The sequence below is a fragment of the Erpetoichthys calabaricus genome, chromosome 10 (genome assembly GCF_900747795.2).
Source record: "Erpetoichthys calabaricus chromosome 10, fErpCal1.3, whole genome shotgun sequence".
In the NCBI taxonomy this organism is placed as follows: Eukaryota; Metazoa; Chordata; class Cladistia; order Polypteriformes; family Polypteridae; genus Erpetoichthys; species Erpetoichthys calabaricus.
The window spans coordinates 20,576,923-20,596,652 of NC_041403.2; the positions used below are offsets into that span (position 1 = coordinate 20,576,923).

The 19,730-nt window shown below is 39.6% G+C and overlaps 1 protein-coding gene across 1 annotated transcript in view; it reads right to left on the bottom strand.

The window, feature by feature from the left end:
* Positions 1–14,977: 14,977 nt before the first annotated feature.
* ddr2a (discoidin domain receptor tyrosine kinase 2a) overlaps positions 14,978–19,730 on the bottom strand; it is a 106,285-nt gene continuing 101,532 nt past the window's right edge. The window contains exon 16 of the mRNA XM_028810993.2: positions 14,978–16,312. Within this exon, the coding sequence (XP_028666826.1) occupies positions 16,181–16,312 (132 nt within the window). The 3' untranslated portion in view covers positions 14,978–16,180. The remainder of the gene's footprint in view (positions 16,313–19,730) is intronic.

Consider the following 19,730-nt stretch of genomic DNA (forward strand, 5'->3'; position numbering starts at 1 on the left):
AAAAGAGCTGAGCCTTTACAGTTTAAGCAAAAGAAGATGAAGTGGAGACCTGACTGAAGTGTTTATAATGATGAAGGGAATTAGTCCAATGGATCTAGACGGTGACTTTAAAATGAGTTCATCAAGAGCATGGGGACACAGTTGGAAACTTGTTAAAGGTAAATTTCGCACAAACATTACAGATTTATTCTTTACACAGAGGGTCACAGATACCTGGAATAAGTGACCAAGTAGTGTGGGAGACAGTAAGACTTTAGGGACTTTCAAAACTCAACTTGATGTTTTCTTAGAAGAATTAAGTGGATAGGACTGCCAAGCTTTGTTGGGCTGAATGGCCCATTCTCATCCAGATTGCTTGAATGTACTAATGTTCTAATTATGACACAATAAAACCTTGACAAAATTAAATAGCCACCTGCATAGGCAATACATTTCAATGTAGTTAAAATGTTGGATTGCATTTAATTTTTGCCTGAATAATCTCTCATCACAATTGTTCTAATATAAAGTTCTTTAAGATCTACACACCTAAAGCTCTCCTGTCACTCCACTCTTATAATGGTCTGCAAATCTTCTTCTTTTGGCTGCTCCCATTTAGTGGTCGCCACAGTGGATCATCCGTCTCCGCCTTCATGTTCTCCCTCACCATATCCATAAACCTCCTGTTTGGCCTTCCTTTTTTCCTTTTGCCTGGTGGTTTCCTCCTCAACATTTTTTTTCCTGCTGTAGCCCTCATCTCTCCTCCGCACATGCATCCCAATCTCAGCCTCTCTCACTTGGTCACCAAACTGTCGCACCTGTGTTATCCCTCTAATATACTCATTCCTAATCCTGTCTGGCTTTATTACTCCAAGCGAAAATTGTAGCATCTTCAACTCTGCCACTTCCAGCTCTTCCTCCTGTCTTTTCGCCAGTGCAACCGTCTTCAAACCATACAACATAGCTGGTCTCACTACCATCCTATAGACCTTCCCTTTCACCCTTGCAGATACTCTTCTATCACAAATCACTCCTGCCACTCTTCTCCAACCAGTCCACCCTGCCTGCACTCTCTCTGCTATACTCTTCGTTGGTTTGGACTTTTAAACCCAAGTATTTAAATTCGTCTACCTTCACCACCTCTGCTCCTTACAGTCACACCCTTCCACCACCTCCTCTCTAATTCACACACATGTACTCCATCTTACGTCTACTGACTCTCATTCCTCTTCTCTCCAGTGCGTACCTCCACCTCTTTAGGTTCATCTCAACCTGCTGTCTACTCTCACTACAGATCACAATGTCATCTGAGAAGATCATAATCCACGGAAATTCCTTTCTGGCCTCCTATGTCAATCTGTCCATCACCATTGCAAACAGGAAAGGGCTCAAAGACGATCCTTGATGTAATTCCACTCTCACCTTGAACCAGACTGTCATTCCTGCTGCACACCTCACAACAATCACACTGTCCTCATATTTATACTTCACCACCCTCACAAACTTTTCTGCTACTCCCGACTTCCTCATACAGCACCATAACTCCTCTCCTGGCACCTGTCATATGCTTTCTCTAAGTCCACAAACACACAATGCAATTCTGTCCTTATACTTCTCCATCAACACTCTTAGAGCAACTTTGCATCTTTAGTACTCTTTCCTGGCATGAATCCATCTTGCCACCTCTCCACTCAAACAAGCATGCATCACTCTTTCCCATATCTTCATGGTTTGGGTGATCAATGTTATACTGCTGTAGTTACAGTAGCTCTGCACATCTCCCTTATTTTGAAAATCGGTACTAATATAGATCTTCTCCACTCCTCAGGTATCTTCTTGGTTTCCAAGATTTTGTTAAACAATCTAATTAGAAACTCTACTGCCATCTCACTAAAACATCTCTATGCCTCCACTGGTATATCATCCGGGCCAACTATTTTTTGACTTTTCATCTTCTTCATAGCTTCCCTCACTTCAGCCTTGCTGATCCCCAGTACAAATACAATGCAAAAGTCACGATAAATGCAAGGTAACAAATTGAGTAATAACAAACAGACAAATGAACACCTGAATAAATTATTACTTGTATCACTTTAATTTTTACACATATATGTTTTTAAGATTAAAACATACTTACATGACATTTTCGCATAATGTGCATAAAAGATTATCTTTTGCAAATTACAACTGTTAACCCATAAGAATACACTTTTGATTTTTCTTAGAACTGTCAAAAACAAAAAATCGATTTCTCTCTTTCTCTGTACTTACAACTCCCCAGCCCCCCCCCCCCCCCCCCCCCCCCCCCCTTACATTGTAACAAATCTTTCCACGCAGACTCTGTATATTTAAATGGAAGCATAAATATTCACAAGGTATGTACAAAAAGGAGCAATTCAAAGGCAAGGCTGGAGATGAAAGAAGATGTACTGTTAACTGTCTTTGCTGTGGTGTTTTCTGTTATTGGAAGTGGTCACTCCAAAAAGAAAATGACCCCATTAAATAATATAACCCGACTGAAAATACATGTGCTAATCTATTTAAAAAGGAAACAAATAAAAAGGATCCTTAGATAAAATGACAGCGGCCGGTTGGTTCACCCAACCACAGAGCTTTTCACTGAGCCATTGTCACATTCTTTGACATATCGTTTTTGCCTTTTCTGTTTTTCATTGTTTTCATGTGTGATGCTTTATTGTCTTTGTGTTCATTTTTGGTTATTTACAACTTTTTTTTTTTTTTTTTAACTTTTTGAACATTTTTAAATTTATAGCATATGCCTGTAGAATCTCAGAATAATTAAAATCCATAAATTAAAAAAAAAAACAAATCACACTATAAAATCAGACAGAATATGGAAGTATTCTATAAAAGATAACACATACTTTAAGGATTTTTCATTTATTTACATGACAGAGCCTTGAAACCCTGAAACTCCAAGTAGAAGAACAAAAGTTATACATTGTATTGAATACCACTCAACTATTGATTTTTAATCTGGATTTAATTGCGTTTTCTATCCAGGTTCTCCAGAATTGCTGTTTATCGTGTAATGCGTTCAATTTTGTAAAATGTCGTTAAAGCAAGAATATGCCTTCAACACCATCCAACCTATGCTCCTTAGGGACAAGCTGACAGAGATGGGAGTAGATTCATACCTGGTGGCATGGATCGTGGACTAATTCTGCTTTTTCATCTTTGTCCTTTAAGACTACAAAGTGAGAATGCATAAGCCAATTGGAAAGCTAAGCCTGAGTAAAGTTTAGTCATTTGTAAATTATGTCAGATAATGTTCACCGTATATGAGTCAATTGAGAATGCACACCACTCAGATACAGTGTTGATAAAATGTTTTCACATTTTATTGTTACAGAACATTGAAGCAGAGAGGATTTAATCAGGCTAATCAACAGAAGATGACTCCCTAATGTCAAAGTGAAAACAGATCTCTGTAAAGTGCCCTAAATGAATTACAAATATAAAAACACAAGATAATGAATCACAAAAATATTCACCCCCCTTAACATGACATCCCTAAATCAGCCCATTGGTTTTAGAAGTCACCGAGTTAGTTCAATTGAGACCACCTGTTTGGGGTTTCAGTTGATTATAGTGTAAATTTGGATAAGAATACAAATAACAGCGGCACAGTGGTAGCACAGTTGCCTCGCAGTAAGGAGACCCGGGTCCGCTTCTCTGGTCCTCCCTGCGTGGAGTTTGCATGTTCTCCCCGTGTCTGCGTGGTTTCCTCTGGGTGCTCTGGTTTCCTCCCACAGTCCAAAGACATGCAGGTTAGGTGCATTGATGATCCTAAATTGCCCTAGTGTGTGCCCTGCCTGGGGTTTGTTCCTGACTTGCGCCCTGTGTTGGATTAGACTGGCTCCAGCAGACCCCTGTGTTAGGATATAGCGGGTTGGATAATGACTGACTGACTGAATACAAATAACAAGATGGCTAGTTTTGCAGATGATACCATGCTAGGAGGATTGGTAGAAAATCTGGAATCAGTCGAATCATTACAGAGAGACATGGACAGCAGACAGGCTTGGGCAGATTTGTGGTAGATGGAATTTAATATCAGCAAATGTAAAGTATTACATGTAGGAAGTAAAAATGTAAGATTTGAATACATAATGGGAGGTCTGAAAATCAAAAGTACACCTTATGAGAAGGACTTAGGAGTCTTAGTGGATTCTACCCTATCAACAGCCAGACAGTGTTCAGAAGCCATTAAGGAAGCTAACAGAATGTGAGGTTTTATAGCACCTTGATGTGTGGAGTACAAGGCCAAAGAAGTTCTGTCCAAACTTTATAACTCACTGGTGAGGCCTCATCTGGAGTACTGGGTGCAGTTTTGGTCTACAGAAAGGACAAGGCAGTGCTGGAAAAGGTGCAGAGAAGAGCAACTAAGTTGATTCCAGGACCACAGGGGATGAGTTATGAGGAAAGATTAAAAGAGCTGAGCCTTTACTGTTTAAGAAAAAGAAGATTAAGAGGAGACCTGACTGAAGTGTTTAAAATTATGAAGGGAAATTGTCCAGTAGATCGAGACTGTGACTTTAAAATAAGTTCATCAAGACCACAAGGAGACAGTTGGAAACTTGTTAAAGGTAAATTTCACACAAACATTATCAAGTTTTTCTTTCCACAGAGAATCAGAGATACATGGAATAAGTGACCCAGTAGTGTGGTAGACAGTAGGACTTCAGGGACCTTCAAAACTCAACTTGATGTTACGTTGGAAGAATGAATTGGACAGAACTGGTGAGCTTCGCTGGGCTGAATGGCCTGTTCTCATCTACATTGTACTAATGTTCTAAAAAATGCACCTGAATGTGAAAAGGCCAAACTTATGTTGAGTCATTATGATTACCTGACTTACACAATAGCTAAGTTTCCATCCAGTTTTTTGCGACGTTTTGTTATCGACAAACAGAATATACGTAAAAAAATGTGCGAAATTTGCTGTCTCCAGCCTGTTTCCATCCAACTGGCTTTTTATCGATAAAATGGTGTGCGTGATGACGTCATCCCCCCCCCAAAACGAACTGTCGCATAACTTTTGTTGTATCGCGAAAAAAATCTGCCCTTGAGCCGTTTCCATACATAATTTTGTGTATGTCGCAAATTATCTACCTTTTGTGTTCCACGTTACACCCCCTCCACTAAACAAAGAAATGGAGAGATTATTCAGACAGTTTTTTGAAATTTGCCAGCTTACTGTTATTTCAGTTTCACAAATAATTGGAATTGTACATAATATCCGAAGACGACAGCAGAATGAAGCAGTTGCTTGTCTGAATAGCCCTAGAGCTCGAAGAAAGTACCAGTGCGACGAAACCCACGGGTATGGGAGAGACGACGGAATAAGACCTTCTGGGAGGAGGTGGTGGAGAGACACTTAACAGAAAATCTCTGGCTGCAACATTTTATAATGACACGGCCGACGTTTGACATGTTGTGTGGATTCATCAGTCCTGATGTTGCGCCCATCACAGGTTGCCACCGACCACCGGTTCCAACCCAAAAGCGGATTGCCATCGCCCTTTACAAGCTGGCAACCTGTGCCGAGTATAGAGTAGTTGGAGAAACTTTCGTGGTTAGTAAAACTACCGTCCATCGATGTGTATATGCTGTGTGCACCGCTATTAAAGAAAAATTAATGCGGCGTTATATCAGACTTCCGACTGTAGCGGAGGCCAATGAAATTGCATACCGCAATTCCTTGGTGCATCTTGTGCCACAGATTTACGGTGCGCTGGATGGCACGCATGTGCCTATTCTTCCCCCGACGGAAGGCTACCGCGATTACATTAATCGCAAAGGGTGGCCATCTATTGTTCTCCAGGCCCTTGTTGATGACAGGTGCATGATACGAGACATTTGCGTTGGCACTCCTGGAAGTGCCCATGATGCAGCTGTGTTTGCAGCATCGGATCTGTAAAGGTGAGCCTACCTTTCAACATCCCTTCACAGTGCGATAACAACTGAATTAACCTGCTTCCCTTAAGGTTTTTAATTAAAACTGAAATTTGAATTAATACAAAATAACGACATTTAATCAAAAAAAAAACTCTCTTCATCAGACCATGCGAGCCGCTCCGCCATTCTCGTTTTGATTGCACGTGATGAAAATGTGACACATTTATTTGCGTTAAAGCCCTTTTTTCCGACAAAAACTGTTTCCAATGTAGTTTTTGCGACATCTGAAGTATCGACATGGAATTTATGTGCTAAAGTTAAACGGAAAAATATTATGTCGACACGTACAACATTTTATCGATAATTAGCATTTCCATCAGCTATATCGGTAAAAAATTTGAAGCGCTAAATATTTTTTCGCAAAAACTCCTTGGATGGAAACCTGGCTAATGATGACAAAAGAACACTCCAAGCAAGACTCACAAACTATGGAAATGCCCAGTATGCCACATCTTTCACGTTTTCGGCAAATTGAGAAAATGATGTCGCCCCTATAATTAAAGATCTCTAGATTTATTTTTTCCTGAGCTTCACATACATGATATATGTTTTTTCACAAATCAACAACACTTGCCATTTAAATCACGTGACCGTAATCTGACGTTTTCATTGGTAGGCGGTCTTTCCTCATTGGTCAATGGAGTTGCTAGGTTTTTGTCTTGCAGTATGTAAAATACTGTGTACATACAAGCTTCTTCCATCATGCTATGACCAGAATGAAGACATATTTGGCCATCACCACTACCATATAAGATCAAGAAAGACCTAGTAACTCCAAAAACTAAAAAAAACTCAATTTGGACAAAAAATAGCAGTTACTAGGTTTTTCCATTGCACGTGAGAAGAAAAGTGATTGAAAAGTACAAGTTGGGGAATAGTGACAAGAAAATATCTAAGTCACTGAATATCCAGTTAAATCAATAAATACAAAATGGAAAGAGTCTGGCACAGCTGAAAATCTGTCTACAGCAATGCAGTCCACAAAAACTGTGTGATCATGCAAGGAGATGAGTGAGGGCGATCATCAAGAGCCTTATGACAACTCTGAAGGAGTTACAAGTTACAGTTAATGGGATTAGAAAGACTGTTGACCAGGTGCTTCAGCAGTAATAACTTTAATGGAAAGTGGGAAAAGAGAAAGCAGTTGTTGAAACGTCACATGGCATCTTGGCTAAAACTTCCTAGAAGGGACACAGGAGACTCGGAAGTCAGCTAGAAAGAGTTTCTGTGATCTGATGAAACCAAAATTGAGCTTTTTGGCCATCAGACTAAACTTCACGTGTTAACACTGCACTTTATCAAAAACACACCATCCACACCATGAAGCATGGTGGTGGCAGCATCATGCCGTGGGGATGCTTCTCTGCCACAAGCCCCTCGTGAGGGTAAAATGAATACAGCAAAATATGGAAAACCTGATGCAGTCTGTGAGAAACCTGCACCTTGGGAGAAGATTTGTTTTCCAGCAAGACAACAACCCCAAGCATAAAGCCAAAGCAACTCAAGAATGGCTTCAAAACAACAATGTGACTGTCCTGGAGTGTCTATGTCAAAATCCAGATCTCAATCCAATTGAAAATTTGTGCCAGGACTTCACAAATGATCAATGTCTAGAAAGCCAAATGAAATTCGCTGTGATTCAAAATTGTGTAACAAATACAAAAACGTCCCAGTAGGTCGATACTTTTAATAGGCACTGTATTTACCCTTTACACACTGACATTGCATACTTCATACTAAGATGTATCAATAAGTATATACAAATTTCATTTGGAACTTTTATTTAAAGCACAAGATTCTTCTATTTGAAAAACAATTACAAGTGAACAAATGGGGAGATAGAATAGCTGAAACCCTAATGGCTGTTAGAGCAATCATTAACATTCAATCCACTATGCACATCACTAGGGGGTTGCCTTACGTTGTATATGGCACAATGAAAAGACTTGGGTACCCCATGGTCCTAAGAAGAATGCCCAGGGCATCATTTTTGCCAAGGCTTTCCAAGTTCTATACAGTATATACACATATCTGCATTCACAAGCATAAAATGAATATTGTAGGAATAATGATGTTTTTGCTTCTCACCCAGTTTTTCCACCTTAAACCCAACACAGCACCATAAATTGACAGTGAAATACTGTCTTAACTGAATTTACTTCAGTGAGATTACTGTACACAAGATCTTTTTTGGATGGCATGATAGAGCACTGCTGCCATGAAGCTTTAAGCATTAAGTTCACTTACATCAGAAATCTGACAAACGAAAGGAGACCATTCAGTCCGTCAAGCCCATTTGTTTAGCTAAAAGTTAAACTGTCCCAATATCTCATCAAGATTCTGCTTCAACTCTATGTGTCGGTAGTTTGTTCCAGAATTTCCTGCTCAGACCTTTTTTGTGTGGACATTTTTCCCTGCATTTGCTTGTTTTTCTGGCTGCACTGGTGTTTCCCCACAGGACAAAGATCTGCACGTTAGATTGATTGGCAAATGAAAGTTTACCAAGTGTAGAGATCCTACAATGGACTGGCGTCTTATCAACTGTAAGTAACTATTACACTCATGAAGTGTTTGATTCCAGGATGGAGTTCTCTCAGTATTACGTGTTATGTATAGCAATAAATGTCCTGGAGGGTCCCCCAACTGATATTATGATTACCATAAACTTATGGCCTCTTAAGGCCGAGTCATATTATACAAATTTTCCAGCAATTTTCAATTGCAGATTTCATTTACATAATCTTAGCAAGTTGGGGCAGTCGTGCTACAGTAGTCGGCAGTTGCATTGTCTGACATTCCCAGAGACTCAATCAGACCAGTCTAAGACTCATCCCGATAAAATGAAATGGGTTCGATTTTGCCTTAAGTTGTAGGGTTGGGCTCAGCGTATGCAAGAGCTGACAACCAATGAGCACTCACCCTCAAGTACAGTGCACGTAATGCAGGGGGAAATTAGGAAAAGGGATGCGACTGCTCATTACTGGACCAATGATGTCACCAATTCGCTGTTCTCTGGTGATTTTTTATAGACAAGTGTGTCGTTTCACTTAATGATGTTTTCAAAGCGTACACATGAAAGAGTACCTTTCATTATTAAAAGACAGAAAAATGTGACTGCTATCCTTCAAGTATCATCAGAGGTGTCGTCTGACTGTCTCGATCCAAAAGCACAATGTATTGATTTTAGGTAACTAAAGTATCCAAATCTGAAGTTTCAGGACACCTCAGTTTTTCCATTTTTTCCTCACATTTAATCAATTGAAATGAAATGAATAACCTACAATGGTGAAAAGGTAAGCAGTAAACTGCTAAAGCTTAGCTTAACAAAAACTGAAAAAACAAAAATTTCAGAATATTACAATATTCAGGGAACAACGAACAGGTTACAGCCTACAGATGTTCTGCACCAATTAAAGACAATTAATCCTTGCAAGTTGAAGCAAACAATTTGCACAAGTGTCCCAGCTTCTGTTGATTACTTAAAAAGCAGAGTTGAAACAACAAAAATAGAAAAACTGAGGTGTTTTAAAACTTTTGACCGGTAGTGTATACTCTATGATGTAAGCTGATGAGTTTTTAGTGGAATTAAGAAAAGTAACATATAGCTGCACATTTGACTTAATAAAACAATATTGGCAGATGCAAAGTGAAGAGTTAGGTCACAAAAAAGAAGCTTTTTCCACCTCCAAAGGATTGTACAAATTCATAAGACTTCCACTTGGGCTCCACACCTCTATTGTTTCAAAGCATAATGGATCACATCATTTTAAAACCGTATGATTAATAATCAGATAGATAGATAGATAGATAGATAGATAGATAGATAGATAGATAGATAGATAGATAGATAGATAGATAGATAGATAGATAGGTGCCTAGACAATGCTATCCTCTTCAGGAATGACTGGGAAACCCGTCACTTGCAGCACCAGATAACAGTGTAGCGTAAAAGATGTTGACAACAAACTCCAAAAAAAGTTAATGTGGAATATCTGAAACCTGCTATCTTGGGACTAGGAAGAGATATGAGAAGTGTCTAAAGGTTATTGTGAGAAGGTGCTTGATTACGCAAAGTCCTAGCTAGGAACAGCAAAGGGTCAAAACTGGGAGATCAAAACTCAGCAGGCAACCAAGACTCAAAAGGTACAACATTACTCAGGAGCCAAGTCAGAAACCAGAAAAGAAACCTAGTGATAGCTTCCTATTCAAGTAGGCCCTAACTATACTAAAGAGAATCAATACATATAGTACACACCAAGGGATGGGGCATCGTGAATTTATAATGTTACTTCTATGACGTCAGAAGTCCCGCTAACGTGCTGACATACCACGTTCTGACGATCTTGCATACTGAAGAAAAATAAGGCAGGAATAACACGAAGCTCTTTCAAACAAAGTATACATCAAAAATAAACGTCTTAAATGGAACCTACTTGTCAGAAGATCACAAAATATACAAAATTATGTACATAAAAGATGTTTAATACGAATATGAACAGTGAATTTCCTTTGATTAGTCTGTGTATTTTCCTTAATCAGGCCATGAATCCTACTGTTTGTCATCACAGGTCTCTCCATGTTTGCTGGTTGTCACCCCTCATCTTGACGCAGTGTGTGTTTACGTACACATGCAAAACTGGGATCATTTGAGAAACCCGGTTAAGAGAGAATCCTTATTTCTTGAAATCTTCTGTTTTCATACACAAGTCCTCTGAAGAAGCTTTCCCATAGAAAAATGCTCCAATGTCATTAAACTGCACAAAAAAGACGTAAACATCAACCAATGGCCACCACGAATTTGAAAACTAGTATGAAGCCTGAGATATATGTTCAACTCCTCAACCTAAATGTAGCGATTTCTGAAATATTGAGAAAGATTGTTTCAAAAATGAGAATAATCCGATCGGCCCAAACACTTGCCTCCATATTTGTGGATGCTTCCTCTGTTTTCTATTTGTGGCTGCTGGATGCGTGTGTGAATCAAAGGCTGGTGGGACAGAGCTGTTTACTGACAATGAATGGAGGGAAAACTTCAGGATGTCAGAAAGTGCCGTAAGGAGAGCAATGTGATGAGCCTGGATTTAGCGACCATGTGTGCACATCTGATTTGAGAGACTTGAGTTGCTGTTGCTCTTTATCGAACAATATACAGTATGTACTCCTTTATGAGTTTTAGCATTAGGGTGGTTTCAATGTCTCCCCAAAAATGTGTGAATCTACTGTTATCCGCTCCTTTCTTGCTGCTACCACTTGTCACGTTCAGATGTTCAGAAGGACATAACTGGCCACGACTGTGCACAGACTGTGAAATTGTTCCACCCGGTTAAGAGTTTACATGGTCAAATAACCAGGTTACTCGTAGAGAAATCTATTCTTGTTAACCTGCTTTCTCAGAGACCAATATTGCAATTTTTCTAACCACAATAAACATTTTTGAAGCTGAGTTTCGGGTTATTAAAGTGATAGGTTAATAATAACAATATTATTATTGTGAGAGAATAATTTGGAGGTAACGATAATTAGGAATTTTTCTCTGCGGTGCATATTGAAATGTATAAGCATTTCTTTAAGAAATGTCATGAAGAGTACTACTGAAATGGTTAAGTAAATAAAAGACAAGAATGTACCAGGAAAACGGTTAATGTAATACACAAAATGCACCAGGAGATGATTAAGACATCAGTAGATGTCCTGTAAACAACCAGACTGGACAGTTGTCACATACACAAATAATTCAAGGGTAATAGCTGAACCTAAGAAATATGAGAACAACAAGAGTGTGGTAGAATGGACTTATTTGGATACGTTATTTGGGTGTATGCCAATGAACCAATCAGAATAAAGGTATGCATTAATCAGCTCTTTTATGTAAATTCAGTTGTTTATAAAACAGACCTCTGCCCTTACTTTTTTAATCTTTCTGTAACAAACTCCTGTGTTGAATGCTCCCTTTTCAGCATTTGTTGAAGAGATAATTACAGATGCAATGGACAAGATTCCTCCTGCCTGATTTCTAACTCAAAGAGGTTTTCTGAAACTTGCCCTAGGTTCAGGATAAGTTTCTTTCTTTAATTAACAGTCTTTGATTTCTACCACAATGTAAATGCACTCAGTGTTGACTTACTGATGCATACAGAGCTCACGTCAACTATTTGTCAGCCTAAACACACTGCATTCATTAATAAACATCTGCAGTGTCACACTCCTTGGCCCAATTTTTCTCTACACCTTGTGCCGTTGTTCTTGTACGTGTTACCTACATGAAACTTTCTCTGACAATTTTAGTCACCTAGCCACTTGTTAATCATAGGATGCTTGAAAGCATATACCTTGGCACACTCTTAAGAGTGTTTCATTGTTTGGTCCAGTCGTTTGCTTCCTTGCAGTTGGAATTAGTGTTCTTGTGTTTGCTCCTGCTTTCTAACTCCATTGCTAACCCAGTAAATATATGTCTCTGTCCCCCTTTTTGGTATTTTCAACCTTATGCTTGCATTCTCCTTTTACGCCTAATGGTCAATGTTGTGCTATTAAACTCTCCAATATTTCCAGTTGTGGCTTATAATTCACTTGATGCTAGCTCCATAAACGCTGCTTTTCAGTTATAATCAGGAACCACAATGAGGCTGACAGCCTGGCTCTGTGCGTTTTCCCACTGCAAATAGGGACTCGGGAACCTGGCCTGGACTTTGGCCTATGGCTATACCTTTTAGGCAGGGCTGTCTTAACATATGGACACTGGCTGGTGACCCCAACAATGTTTTTGATGCCTATGTATGTTTTGTGTTTTGCTATCAAAAATAGGGGCCCCAACATATTACTTTGCTCGTTGACCAATAATGATATTAAGACGGCCCTGCTTTTAGCTCCATTTTGGTTTTTCACCCCGTTTCCTTTAGTTAAATTATTATACTTTTCCTGTGTTTTGTGGGCGGAAGCCCAAGACGCAGGGAGACCCTGATATCACTGCTGCTGGGACCACCTTCTGCATTTATTTAGTGTTGAGACAGGTGGTGTCAGCAGTGGTTCACTGATTGTCGAGGAGTGCTTTTTGTCTGAGAGAACTGTTGTTTGGATTTTGCTGGAACTTTGAGTGTTTTGCTTCTGGTTTAAGGATTTTGATAATTGGGTTTCATTGGTTGCCTAGAATTGCAATTTTAGGAATATCCTTTCCCTTTTCCCCCTTTGACTGATTTTTGAACTTCTTTTTTGTTTATATAAATAAATTATGTATAAAGATTCTTTGTCTATATATACTGTATGAAGCCAGTGTTTTACAGTCATCCTCTCCTTTAAAAGTTATTTTTTTTGTATATTTTGGGAATATTTAAAGTAAATGTTGAACTTTTTAAGCCAGAATCCAATTTTTGCCAGTGCAGACAGAATCCTACTGTGGAGGTTGAGGCTGGCAGCCTGGGGTGAGGCCACATCTGGTCAAGTTAGTGAAGGTCCTGGCCTGCCTTATGAGAGTTTTACAAGGCCTCACATCTTTTTGTCATGTTTGCGTCAGCAAATGAGAACAAAAGCATGCTGTTAATTAAAATTAAATACCAATTGAACGTGTCCACATAGATAAGTTACACCATCTTGGGTAATAACATTTACTCAACAACAAAAATGAATTTCTCTGTTACCGACACTCTAATGACAAATCATTCAATCCGGAACACTGATCATTTCAACCATGGGAACTTTGGTAGAAGCAAACTTTTAGCATTTGTGGATACAATGAGCTGGATCTGCTCTATCCAAATAATAATGTCCTTAAATACAAACATCTAGAAGAACTGAGCAGATCTGACCACATCTTACTGCCACCCACAAGCCTGTTATCAGATGGAAGAAGCTCTCTTATTATCCAAGCCAAATGTTCTTGTTTGTGTTTGGGGAGGTTGTGATTTGTTATATTTATATTTTTCTTGAGCGTTTATACATGTTTAATTTCCCCTTGGGAAAAATATAGTACTATCTATCTATCTATCTATCTATCTATCTATCTATCTATCTATCTATCTATCTATCTATCTATCTATCTATCTATCTATCTGTCTGTCTGTCTGTCTGTCTGTCTGTCTGTCTGTCTGTCTGTCTGTCTGTCTGTCTGTCTGTCTGTCTATCTATCTCATACACTAGCAAGGTTTATATTATATGTTATATGATTGGATTTGCCCAATTTTACACAGTGTATTTATTTACATTTTTTAGCAGATTCTCTTAGTAGCCTCCCTAGTGTTATGTGTATCTCCAGAAGAATGAGTCAAAAATGTTGAAATTTTTTCAACAAGAAAAAATGTTATTATATGTAACAGAAATACATAATTTTCAGAACATCAACATAAATACAGTAGGGAAAGTCCTTCTAGTGTTCACTGCAGTACTTTAGTACACATCCCCTTAATGTGATATGTGTTGAAACGCTGTCACCAACCCAAAGTTCAGTGTTGCAATTGGGAGAGTACAAGTGTGTTTCTTTGTGCACTTTTCTTGTATTTTTTTTTCTGTTGCTTGTGCATGAGAGGGTAGAATGTCAATGCCTGACCTGCGTGACGGACATGGCCATTATATTATTGTAGGTTATCAATAATATAATATATAATGATGATGATAATATTAATGACTTCCGCATTTCTCCTTGACATGAACAGCAGTTGCAGCAATATGAACAATGCTTAGGAGGCTAATGTTTTTCTTATCCTTCTATCTGATTGCAATCATTTTGCCACGCACCTACTTGCACCACAGTGAAACTTCAGGCAACTGAATTCACTAGGCAAATCACAGCGGTTTGATCGTACAGCGCAGTATGCATTATTTTCACTATCCGCTGATGACCAATGAACTTTGCCATCACAACCACTTCATTCAACTAATGGTTTTGATTTCAGGTTGTCCTGACACTGGCTTTACGGCTTCTTGTTTACACCCCATTATGTTTTGGTGAAAAGCTCTGCCTCAATCATTAATATTGATAAGTTATGCAAAACACATAGAAATATTCCTGTCTCTTTGCAGCATTTTATCCACTAGATGGCAGCAGAATACTGTCCTGAGAGTTATTTGGGCTTAACAATGTAGAGAATATCTTTACATCTCACCTTGAATCTGAATCGGGCTTAACCATACTTACATAGAATTCTGAGCCCATGTAATGCTCAGGGTAAACACCAAATGACTCACAAAAACACTTTTATAATAAAACATTTTCTCAAATTGCTACCTTCGGAGTCCTATCAGGTTAACTGACTTGCCCACAATCACACAGAGAAGTTAGTGGTGGGGTCTGAACCTTTGATACAATTAGCCCCTAAGGGACCATAGTGCCTCCCTCTCTCTACTAATCAGTAATGATTCAATAAAGAAACAATAAAAATATTTTAAGGACAGTAACTAATAAGAGTTCTACAGTTGATTGCTCCTTCAACCAGAGGGAGATCGTACTTTATGCCTGATGCTCTGACTTTCCTATAACCCTAAGGGAAGATTAAAACTGGAGTGAAAATAACTGGATGCATATACAAAGAGATAGTAATAACTATTATTAACAAGACACTTTAAAATACTGTTTGAATACGGTACGTGAATATTCATGACGTTTTGTACCTGAAATAAAAATGGCAGTTTTAAAAAATGCCAGGGAAGAAATTTTTTTGCTAGTTTCTATTACTTAGATAAATTGCATTTTGTTGGTTCCTCCCATCTTGGTTTTGTCAACAGTAGTCAAGTAAGGTGCATCACTAAAGAAAAAGTTTTATGCGTTTTTGTGTATAAATCCAGTTATCCCAATGTATGTTGTTTAGAGTAGATAGAAATTAAATCTCATATAAAGGCCCAATATATCTACTGTACAAATTAGCAATTCGTCTTCTCAACATGTTGCTGGTTTCATGAATGGCTTCCTGGGTACACTTATGGTAAATAGAAACGGATATAAGATGGTCTGCGTCTTCACTTTCCAGTGACTACTGGCACTTTTCTTCACTCTCTATTTGTCCCATTTCTGCTCGACGCGTCTGCTCCTTCATATTCATCATGCAGGTAATCACAGGCTGCCTACACATTATCATCATCATCATCCATGTGAAAGTTACTCCTCCATATGGACTGGTGATCACCTTTGATTGCCACTCCTTGTCTTCCAGTTCTCCTATGCACACACTAAGCACTGTACAAAATAAAATTCTACATGAGGCCGCTAATTAGTCTGCTTTCAGGCAAATGCCCCCTAGACCATGCAGTTTAGGAGTGTGCGATGGATGTCTTGAAAGGATGGTCGTTCCTTTGTGTCTCGTCTCCAACAACAAAGCATTAGCTTGTAGACAGGATCTGGACAAATGGCTGGCTGGGGTAAATAGACCTAGATTAGTAAAAGAAAAGAGAAGAGCGTTAGGTGGCTGTGAAAAACTTGTCACTTAAGCTATGGCTTCCTAAACTCTTCCTGCCAAGTGCCTGTTCCCCCCCCACCCCTTAACCACATCCTGATTCAGAGATCAATACCTCTTGTTGTTTAAAGATTTTAGAATGCTGATTGGTTTTCTAGGCCCAGCATTCCCTCTGCTTCCTGATTTCTTATATTTCTAACTTATTAAGATGGTTTGGCTCATCCTCACATATTTGGCTGGTGTACTTTGCCATTTTGGTCTGATATCAGTTTATCTTTCAGTTGCTTTCTATTGTTAGAAAATAGTTTTGCTGTTATTAATGGGCCATTTTCTCCTTGTGCAGCTAATGTCAGGTCCATACGCTTTGACCCATCCATCCATCCTTTCGTTCACCCTCCCAACAAACCATTTCATGCCAATTTAATCAAATTCCTTGTTTGCTTGGACAGCCGGAGTCTACACCACTAGGATAAAACTACAAATGTCAATCCATTGTAGGCCACCCTAATGCAAACACCTATAATCACCGGTATAATCAATATACAACCCTATTACCAAAAAAGTGGGGACACTGTGTAAAATGTAAATAAAAACAGTAGGTGATGATCTGTAAATTATTTAAACCCATATTTAATTGAAAATAGAAAAACAGAGACAAAATATCAAATGTTAAAACAGAGAAATGTTATTGTGTTATGAAAAACTAGCCATTCCCCATGGCTCCGCTCACGTAGTAGTGAAACAGGACAAACTTTTAAAATCAAAAAACAAAAAGGTATCGCTAGCTATGCAAATGCAGAGGTAAACCGAATCCCCCTCCCCTCGGCCCACAGCCTCTGTCTCAGATTAGCATGAATATATCACTCCTGCAAGTGAACTATGATTATAAGCACGATGAGAGAAGTCACAATAACAACCGAAATTTTCAAGCAAATTCTAGAAAAAACCCGATCTAAATCCATTAAGTAGTTCTCTCGTTCACTAGCTAAACGAATGTAAGATACGCCCCAAGGCTGGCGCGACAGTGAGGAGGGCCCCACCCCACTCCACTCGGCACGCTGCGTCTCTCTCGGATTTGCGCAGATAAATTAGTACAGCAAGTGAACTATGATACTTGGAGTGATGAGAGAAGTCGCAAAATCAACTGGAATGTTCAAGCATATTTTAGAAAAAAAAAACTTGATCTAAATCCATTAAGTAGTTCTCTCGTTCGCTAGCTAAACTAATTTAAGATACACCCCAAGGCTGGCACGTCAGTGAGGAGGGCCCCACCCCACTCCACTTGGCATGCTGTGTCTCTCTCGGATTTGCGCAGATAAATTGGTACATCAAGCAAACTATGATACTTAGCACGATGAGAGAAGTCGCAAAATCAACTGGAATGTTCAAGCATATTCTAGAAAAAAAACCTGATCTAAATCCATTAAGTAGTTCTCTCGTTCGCTAGCTAAACAAATGTAAGATACGCCCCAAGGCTGGTGCGTGAGTGAGGAGGGCCCCACCCCACTCCACTTGGCATGCGCTCTCTTGGATTTGCGCAGCAAGTGAACTATGATACTTAGCGTGATGAGAGAAGTCGCAAAATCAACTGGAACGTTCAAGCAAATTCTAGAAAAAAAACTCAATCTAATCCGTTAATTTGTTAACCTAATGTGTTAGGTGCTTGACTAGCATTACAGTCAAGAAAATTCAAGCACTCCAGCTCCTCATACTCTGTTCATTATAATGCTTAAGTTAAATGGAGGAGAGCTCACATCTAACAACCCGATCAACTATTGGCTGTCTCTATTCAAAAGCTTGAACGCAGTCTATATTGTATAGTTGAGGTGATATCATAGCAGTAATGATGATTCATTACATTTATATAGCGCTTTTCTCAATACTCAAAGCGCTATCCACACAGGGAGGAACCGGGAAGCGAACCCACAATCTTCCACAGTCTCCTTACTGCAATGCAGCAGCAATACCACTGCGCCACCTGTGAGGACAGTACAATTTCCACAATTAGATATTTGTAATGACGGCACGGTGGCGCAGTGGGTAGCGCTGCTGCCTCGCAGTTGGGAGACCTGGGGACCTGGGTTCGCTTCCCAGGTCCTCCCTGCGTGGAGCTTGCATATTCTCCCCATGTCTGCGTGGGTTTCCTCCGGGCGCTCTGGTTTCCTCCCACAGTCCAAAGACATGCAGGTTAGGTGGATTGGCGATTCTAAATTGGCCCTAGTGTGTGCTTGGTGTGTGGGAGTGTTTGTGTGTGTCCTGCGGTGGGTTAGCACCCTGCCCGGGATTGGTTCCTGCCTTGTGCCCTGTGTTGGCTGGGATTGGCTCCAGCAGACCCCCATGACCCTGTGTTCGGATTCAGCGGGTTGGAAAATGAATGGAAGGATGGATGGATATTTGTAATTAGAAAGGAAGAAACCCTCTGATATTGACAAACAAAATTTAGCACTAGATAGAAAAAGGTGTCTTAGTCAAAGAAAAAGTGGAATAATGGATGGAAAGGTTTGACAGGTAATATAATAAGGTAGTAATAATAATAAAAATTCATTATGTTTACAGTATATAGTGCTTTTCTCACTACTCAAAGTGCTACAGTGGGTAGGAGACCACTTCAAACCCTACTAATGTGCAGCATCCACCTGAATGATGTGACAGCAGCCACTCTGCGCAAGTACGCTCACCACACATTAGCTGTTTTGGTGATGAAATGCTGAGAGACAGAGCCAGTTAGAGACCGGGGATGATTAGGGTGCCACTAGGCAGTGGTGGGCAGTTAAGCCTGGTCATCAGGATACACCCTACTCATTACAAAGGATACCTAGGGATCTTTTTATGACCACCGAGAGTCAGAACCTTGGTTTTATGTCTCATTTGACAGCCCTGGGGTATTGGGATCCACATTCTGACCACAGGGTAAGTGCCCCTTGCTGGCCTCACCAACACTTCTAGCAGAAACCAAAGCGTTTCCTGGTTGGTCTCCCATCCAAGACCTAACCGGGCCTGAACATGCTTAGCTTCAGGTGGATGACCTCTTGTTGTGATGTGAGATTTTGCATACAAGTTGATAAATATTTTGTATGTCTTTATTAGTAATTTAGGCAAAGCAATGTAATATTAGTGTTACATTAGTGAGAAGTATTCATGAATACCCCTGCCTTTTAGGAATGGGTCCGTTTGAATTTTATGAGTTGGGGGGAAGTGCCTTAAACAAGTTTGGCCAATGTTTCTCTGAAGTCTCTCAGTCAACCCCCATAGGAAAGTCAGGCTGCCTAACTGGCAAACTTTAGCTCAACAAATGGTTTTGGGGGCAGGTGTGAAGGTGTTCTATTCCCCCATTGTTCTGAAGTATGGCTGTTTAGAACTGGCTCGTATCAGAAGAATTTAAGGACCATGGCG